This window comes from Sus scrofa, chromosome 7 (genome assembly GCF_000003025.6).
Source record: "Sus scrofa isolate TJ Tabasco breed Duroc chromosome 7, Sscrofa11.1, whole genome shotgun sequence".
Taxonomy (NCBI): Eukaryota; Metazoa; Chordata; class Mammalia; order Artiodactyla; family Suidae; genus Sus; species Sus scrofa.
The window spans coordinates 75,021,025-75,029,122 of NC_010449.5; the positions used below are offsets into that span (position 1 = coordinate 75,021,025).

The 8,098-nt window shown below is 56.6% G+C and overlaps 1 protein-coding gene across 2 annotated transcripts; it reads left to right on the top strand.

Annotated features, from left to right (window-relative positions):
- RABGGTA (Rab geranylgeranyltransferase alpha subunit) lies at window positions 692-7,205 on the top strand. 2 transcript variants are annotated; one of them, XM_005666223.3, is made up of 17 exons: window positions 692-784; window positions 1,098-1,151; window positions 1,312-1,422; window positions 1,793-1,917; window positions 2,103-2,290; window positions 2,552-2,755; window positions 3,077-3,160; window positions 3,245-3,327; window positions 3,418-3,519; window positions 3,628-3,733; window positions 3,829-3,880; window positions 4,054-4,142; window positions 4,285-4,373; window positions 4,465-4,581; window positions 5,217-5,330; window positions 5,600-5,687; window positions 6,675-7,205. In XM_005666223.3, the coding sequence occupies exons 2-17, from the start codon at window positions 1,149-1,151 to the stop codon at window positions 6,821-6,823; spliced, it is 1,704 nt and encodes a 567-aa protein (XP_005666280.1). In that variant the 5' UTR covers window positions 692-784; window positions 1,098-1,148; the 3' UTR covers window positions 6,824-7,205. The 2 variants fall into 2 exon arrangements, with proteins under 2 accessions (XP_005666280.1, NP_001092063.1); NM_001098593.1 differs by lacking the exon at window positions 692-784 and having other exon boundaries at window positions 1,104-1,151; window positions 6,675-6,864.

The following is an 8,098-nucleotide window of genomic DNA, read 5'->3' on the forward strand; positions in this document are numbered from 1 at the left end:
AGACTTGGGTCTGTGAACATTCTCCCGGGAAGGTGTTCAAAATGGAAAGGAGTGAGGGAAGGGCCCTGGAAACCCACATTTAGGGGAGGAGAAAGTTAACAGATGAGAAGGGGAGGGCAAGTGTGCAGGAGAAGCCAGGACAGGGGGTCCGAGGGAGGTCAGTTGCATCAAATGCTGCAAAAGTCTCCTGCTGTCTAGTACTAGGAACTCTATCTAGTCACTTATGATGGAGCATGATGGAGCATAATGTGAGAAAAAGGAATGTATATGTGTACGTGTGACTGGGTCACCTTGCTGTACAGTAGAAAATTGACAGAACACTGTAAACCAGCTATAGTGGAAAAAATAAAAATCATTTATAGAATAAAATAAAACCATGACCAGAAAAGTGGTTAAAAACAACAACAACAACAAATGATGCAAAAGTCAATGAAAGACAGGAAAGCCCATCCCTTAGATTTGGCAACTAAGAGGTGTACAGTGCGGCCAGAGTGAGGTCAAGCGAGCGATAACGGCGTGGGCTTCCGGCTGGTGGCGAAAACTTTTCAACTGAAACACACTTTGAAGAGCTGCCGGGAAGTGCAGACCGCACTGCTTTCGCACCAGCGGCCTAACAGACTGAGACTTGGCGTTTCCGGACTGCCGGCTCCGCCGCAGGCCCTTCGCCAGGCCTGCAGAGGGCGCTGCGCTTCAGAGAGCCGAGGCGTGACGCCGCTCTAGCCAACGTTTGGGCTCGCTGGCGGGCGCCGCATCTCTGCGTTCCGCAGTCCTCCTCGCAGTACAGGTGGGTCCGCGCGCAGGGGGCGGCGGTGCTTGCGAGCTATGGGGCAGGCGGGTAGCGGCACCCATTGGGTGGGGAGTTGTCCCGATCACTTAAGTGCGGCAGATTGGGTCCAGCCCCAGCGGATCGGACTCTGGATAGGGCCGCACGGGTGCAAGCCCCAGTTCGGTGGGTGCCTTTTGGACTTGCAGTGCCTGTCCCAGGACCCCTTATTACCCCAGAGGTCTCCGCCCAGGCTCGCGTGCGACTTCCTGGGGACAGCTAGGGGCGGGGCTCCCAGGGGCGGGGTTCCCATGATTGACACTTCTTTCCTCAGATTTCACGGGCGCTCCTGGACCCTCCCCTGCCCTGAACCTGAGCCAGCACCATGGTGAGAACCCTGAACCTAGCCCCTCTCCTCCGCATGCCCATGCCCACGGCCTTGCCCCGCGTGGCCTTGCCAGATATAAACCTGAGACTCCGCAGTGGGGGTTTGGTGGGTTTGCCCCTGCAAGGCAGCCTGTTCTCGTCCAACCCGCGCATCCCTGTAGCACGGGCGCCTGAAGGTGAAGACATCAGAAGAGCAAGCAGAAGCCAAAAGGCTAGAGCGGGAACAGAAGCTGAAGCTATACCAGACAGCCACCCAGACCGTCTTCCAGAAGGTGGGGCCCTCAGACGTAGCCCCCTCCTGCAGCGGCTCCCTTAGTACAGCACTGAGGCCAAGAGCTGGGCCTTAGAGTCAGACCGCCTGGATCCACATCTGGTTTCTATCACTTAATAGCTGTGTGACCTTAGGCAAACTATTAAATCTCTTTGGACCTCAGTTTGCCCGTCTGTAAAATGGGGCTAATAATTACACTTAAGATTGTTGTTAAAATTAAACGAAAGAATACGAGGAAACCCATATAGTGCTCTGTAGAGTACCTGTTGTATAGTGTGGGATTCACAGAACAGTCTGTAGTTCTATTTATGGTCTTCAGTCCTGTGGTGGGAGATTGATATGATCTCTGACCCTGCTGTCTATCTTCTCAGCGTCAGGCTGGAGAGCTGGATGAGTCAGTGCTGGAACTGACAAGCCAGATTCTGGGAGCCAACCCTGACTTTGCCACACTCTGGAACTGTCGACGGGAGGTGCTTCAGCGGCTGGAGGTCCAGAAGTGCGTAGGGGTTCAGGGCCCAGGGAAGATGGCTCTGGCCTTGCCCCACCTGGGTCCAAGGATAGAGGACGAATGGGGCAGCCGAGGCATAGGCAGAAGGCAGTGGAGGGCTGGGTGCAAAAAGTCAGAGGTGAGCTGAGATTGGGTGTTGGAGGGCCCTGACCCTCATTCCCCTCTGGGTGCAGGTCCCCGGAAGAGTTGGCCGCTTTGGTGAAGGCAGAACTGGGCTTCCTGGAGAGCTGTCTGAGGGTGAACCCCAAGTCTTATGGTACCTGGCACCACCGCTGCTGGTTGCTGGGTCGCCTGCCAGAGCCCAACTGGGCCCGGGAGCTGGAGTTGTGTGCCCGCTTCCTCGAGGTTGATGAGCGGAACTGTACGTGCCTGCAGATTCTGTCCCCACAGGGCTCAATTGCCCCACATCCTGGTACAGCACCTCAGTAAGGCCCAGAGTGGGCAGGGATGGCCTGACAGGCCCAGTGAGCTGATGGCCAAAGGGATGAATGATGGAACCAAATGCATCCTCCGTGGAGTGCGTAGAAGTGTTTCTCAGGGCCTCCAAGGGAACTCCACGGGTACCAACCGGGGAGCTCCTCTGGCCCTGCATCTGAGATGTGCCGTCTGCCCTCCCCTGCAGTTCACTGCTGGGACTACCGGCGGTTTGTGGCCTCCCAGGCAGCTGTCCCCCCCGCGGAGGAGCTAGCCTTCACGGACAGCCTCATCACCCGAAACTTCTCCAACTACTCCTCCTGGCATTACCGCTCCTGCCTCTTGCCCCAGTTGCACCCCCAGCCAGACTCTGGACCCCAGGGGCGCCTCCCTGAGGATGTGCTGCTCAAAGGTAAGCAGAGTCAGGGGGTGCTGTGCAGTGCCGCCTTTCCAGCCCTGATGCCTAGCCCTGTTTCCGAACCTGCCACTGGGTTTACTGAGTACCCACTTTGTGCCTGGCTCTGAGGGTGCACAAGATCCAGCCCCTGGCTGCAGCAAGCTCAGGTGTCCAATGGCAAAGAAAAAAACTGACATATGTAGTAGCCCCTGGGCAAGGCCAGCGTATAAGTGAAACTGAGGGCTGCAGGTTCTCCAAAGAGGAGGTGGGATGTCGGGGTGGCCAGGAGCCCAGCAGGGTCCCAACCACAGCCCCATATCTCCTTGGCCCCCACAGAGCTGGAGCTGGTGCAGAACGCCTTCTTCACTGACCCCAACGATCAGAGTGCCTGGTTCTACCATCGCTGGCTCCTGGGACGAGGTGAGCAGTGGGGAAAGAGGCTTAGTGATTAGAGCTTGGAACAAATGGAAGAATATATAAGGAAGCCTGTTGTCTCCCTTGCAGCTGATCCCCAGGATGCCCTGCGCTGCCTGCACGTGAGCCGGGATGAGGCCTGTCTGACTGTCTCCTTCTCCCGGCCCCTCCTAGTGAGTCTTGCACCCTTTACCGGAGAACATCGTAGATTGGGGGCCTGGTGCTGTTGGAGTGATGGGTCTCTCATTTGTCCTCTGTGCCAGGTGGGCCCCAGCACGGAGACCTTGCTGCTCATGGTTAATGAGTCACCCCTGTCCGTGGAGTGGAGGACCCCAGATGGCAGGAACCGGCCTAGCCATGTCTGGGTATCCCAGGAGTGGTGGGGCAGAGTTGGGGGTGCTGGGGCAGGGTTGGGATAGGACAGTCAGAAAAGTGGGTGCAGCCTGGGCTTTTCCTTAACGTCATGCTCCCAGCTCTGTGACCTGCCTGCCGCCTCCCTCAACGACCATTTGCCGCAACATACGTTTCGTGTCATTTGGACAGCAGGCAATGCCCAGAAGGAGTGTGTGCTCTTAAAAGGTGACACAGCCTGCAGCTTCCACCTCTCGCAGCAGCCCCCCACTCCTCTCCTCCTCTCATGGGTGTCCCCTCCTTCCACCTACTCTTTCTCTCAGGCCGCCAAGAGGGCTGGTGCCGAGACTCAGCCACAGATGAACAGCTCTTCAGGTGATGACAGGGAACATACAGACAAGGAGCAAGGCTCTGGACTCTGGGCATCAGGCAGCTGGGGCGGGGGGGCTGAGGGCTTAAGCAGATGGTCTTGGCCTGGATACTAGGGAGGACTGGTGCCCAGGGCTGTTTGTGGGCATCACCCCCTCCCCCACTTCCTCCACCCTCAGGTGTGAGCTGTCAGTGGAGAAGTCCACGGTGCTGCAGTCTGAGCTGGAATCCTGTAAGGAGCTGCAGGAGCTGGAGCCTGAGAATAAATGTGAGGTCCAATTCCCTGAGATCCTGCTCCTCCAGGGAGGCCCTTTTCTGGGGGCCCCTTGGGGAGAGCAGGGCAGCTCTCCAGAGGATGGGAGCAGAGGAGGATCCAAGGGAGACCATCCTCTTCCCTGCCATCTCCCCAGGGTGCCTGCTCACCATCATCTTGCTGATGCGGGCGCTGGACCCCCTGCTGTATGAGAAGGAGACGCTGCAGTACTTCCAGACCCTCAAGGCAAGTCTGGCCTGTGGAAACCGGTGTAGGGCAGCCCCAATGGGCAGGAGGGCTGCTGACACGCGTTCCCTGTCGGCCCCCTCCCTGCCAGGCAGTGGACCCGATGCGGGCCGCGTACCTGGATGACCTGCGCAGCAAGTTCCTGCTGGAGAACAGCGTGCTCAAGATGGAGTACGCGGACGTGCGCGTGCTGCATCTGGGTCACAAGGTAGGGACTGCGCATGTGCCTTCCTGGCCAGCCCTCTTCCTCACCTCCCAGCTGGCTGGCTTTGATGTCCACTCCCTGGGCTTCGGCTGAGACCCTCACCAGCTCCTGGCTCTGTCTTCAGTCTCAGGTACCTTTCTGGATTCGTCTTCCTCAGCTCATCCCCATGCTTCTCTCCCTGGAGCAGGCACCAACCCCAAAGCCTGGATAGATTCCAGAGATTTCTGACGAACTTTCCAGATTCTTTTTTTCCTCTCTTTGTAGTCCTTCCCAATCAGTCTTCCCGACATAGCAGATCTGTCCCATCACTGCTGCCCACCTTCGCTCCCACCAAAGCAATCCCCCAGACTTACCCGGCCTGCACCTGCCAGGGTCTGTGTCTATCCCAGCACCCTCCTCCACCCCTGTATCTGCCCCCTCCCTCCGCTCTGCTGGCCACCCCAGCCCCAGCTGCACTCACATCTGTCCTTTGTCCTTGACATAGCCAGGGGGTGTGAGGTAAGCTCCCTACCTGCCCCATCCTGTGCTCAGCTGGCATCCCCAGGGGCTTATGTGGGGCACACAGGGCAAGTGCCCAATAAATGGTGGCTGAGGACTTTCCTCCAGGTCTCGCTGGGTGTCTCATCCCCCCTCTTCAGGATCTGACGGTGCTCTGCCATCTGGAACAGCTGCTTTTGGTCACTCACCTTGACCTGTCACACAATCGTCTCCGAGCGCTACCGCCAGCCCTGGCTGCCCTGCGCTGCCTCGAGGTAACGCACTCACTCCTCTGTCACTGTCCTGGATGGTCCTTTCCCACTTCCTCCACCTCTGAAGTCTGCCCACCCTACAAAGAGATGCCCAGGTGCTCCCAGTTCCCACAGATGATTCCTGTCCTGCCCTCTGTTAGCCAGTCCGACCCCAGGAACCCCTCCAGACATTGTAAGCTGATCACCCTGGGCTCCCTGGTGGCTTGTACCAATCCCAGACTGACAGCTGCCTGCCCTGCCTTGCCTTCCCGACCCCCTCCCCTGCTCCCCAGGTGCTGCAGGCCAATGATAATGCTATCGAGTCCCTGGACGGTGTCACTAACCTGCCCCGGCTGCAGGAGCTCTCCCTGTGCAACAACCGTATCCTTCCTTTGGGGTTTCTTTCAGGCAGCAGCTAGGGGGAAGTGCCACACCAGGAAGGGACAGATAGCAAGCAGGGTGGGTGTGCCCCTGGGCATGGGGAGGGGGCTCTGGCCATCTAAGCTGAGGAGAAAGGATAGCTGTAGGGGGCTGGCGCTGACTCACACTGGCAGAGTTTTTGCAGGGTGGAAGTAAGCGCCTTCTCCAGGCAGAGTTCACAGACCAGCGGCTTATAGATGTTCTTGGATACCACATCATTTTGGGGAGGGTTTTTTTGCCTTTTGGTTTTTTTTTTTTTTTTTTTTTTTTTTTTTTTTTTTTTTTTCGCTTTTTAGTGCCGCAGGTATAGCATATGGAAGTTCCCAGGCTAGGGGTCTAATCAGAGCTATAGCTCCGGCCTACACCACAGCCACTGCAGTGCAGGATCCGAGCCTCGTCTATGACCTACACCACAGCTTACGGCAACGCCGGATCCTTAACCCACTGAATGAGGCCAGGGATCAAACCCACATCCTCATGGATCCTAATCAGGTTCGTTAACCACTGAGCCATGAAGGGAACTCCCCCACATCGTATTTTTTTTTTTTTTTTGAGTCAGGAAGTTTCATATTTTAAACAATCTAGACTTCTGATTCTTCTCAAAAATTGGAAGTTAAAGCAATGTATGGCCTGCATTTGCACTTGGCAACCCTTGGCCTTGGATGAGTCATGGGTGCTTCTGCAGCCAAGGCTAGCTTTCCCTTTGGCCATGGTCTCCATCACAACTTCTGGTACTGCATCCAGTCAGCCTCCTGTGCTTCCTACCTGGCCCCCAGAGGCAGGTGTTTGCAGTCTAGAGCCATACGCCCTTCAGGGAAGTGGACAAGGTGCCCATCAACCAGGCTGCCAGGCAGCAGTCCCCGTTCTTGAGGGAAAGACAGTGATGGGTACATGAGAGCAGACAGATCTGGGGGAACCCCCCCAAGCATTCCTTGACTCCTGCCCAAGGCCTCCAGCAGCCTGCAGTGCTCCAGCCTCTTGCCTCCTGCCCCAGGCTGGTCCTCCTCAACCTGCAGGACAACCCCCTGTGCCAAGCAGTGGGCATCTCAGAGCACCTGGCTGAGCTGCTCCCTTCAGTTAGCAGCATCCTCACCTAAAGGACCCTGCCCCCACCCTTGCCCCTTTAACTTATTGGAACTGAATAAACAATGAAGAGGCCCCCAAAGGCCACTGAGCTGCCACAGCCACCACCATTACTACTGCCGCCTATTCTGGAAAAGAAAGGGAGAGAAAAGCTGGTTCTCTCCCTCTACTTTTGTTTTATGCTCAGAACCACTGTTCCCTATCATGGAGAAGCAGAGCCTCAGTGTCTGGGGCTGAATCAGGGCAAGGGCTGAATTTGAGTCTCTCTTCTGGTTTGGGGCTGGGCCGAGTCTAGGTTCGAGGCTGGGATCAGGTCCTGGCTGGTGCTGGGCTACAAAAGCATCTGTAAGTCTCTCCAACTGAGAGGCCTCATAAAATTTTCTGCTGTGATCCCTACCTCTTCCAGACGCCCTCTCTGCCCTGGCTCCCCTTCACCACAGCTGAGAAAGCCATTCCCAGGAGGAGTCGGGCCAGGAGGCCTGACTCCACCCTCTTATAACAACCCTTAGTCCCCATGAGTAGCATCTTCTGGTCAAAGAGCCCTTGAAAATACTTGATCCCATTTGATCCTGACAAGCTCTCAGGGATGAGATGATTGGGCCCATTGTACTGATGAGGAAACTGCCATGAAGACGCACCCAAGGTTGCTGAGCTCAAGTGCTGGAGCCAAGGCTGTCTCTGCAGCATGGTCTGGGCTTCCAGACTCACGTTCTTGCTTCTGGATGGGGCCTCCCGAGGTACCAAGGTGGTGTCCTTTGCCATGTGCCCCCTCCAACATACACCTTGTCCTGACTGAAAGCCCTGAGGTCCTTGATCCTCCCGGAGGGAGGAAAGGGGAGTGGCTCAGGGGTGAGGGCACTGAGTCAAACCTGGCTGGGTGCGGAAAAGAAAGACCGATTGAAACAAGGGGGAGAAAGTGTGGCAAGGTTCCCTCAGTATCTACCTGGGCCCACATATCCAGACTCTCAGGGCCCTGCTCTTTCTTGTGTTCACAGTGATTCATAAATAGCCCTTTACCAAAGCCCTTTGGCTTACCTGCCTCACACCTGCTTGGAATTTTGATTTCTGCTAGTGCATCTTCTGAGTGTTGGAGGTGGGGGCAGGCTCCCCTCATCTCACCAGGGCTGGGACTTGGATGTGAACAGAAAAAAGTCAGCAGGGGTGTGGAGGGCTCCCTGCCAGCTCCTGGAGCCTCTGTCCCCACCCCCTGGGGCACCTCCCTGCCTGATGCATCACCACGCTCAGCCTCTCCTGTCAGCTTCCTTGTGTCTTCTTGCCAGCCCTGTTTT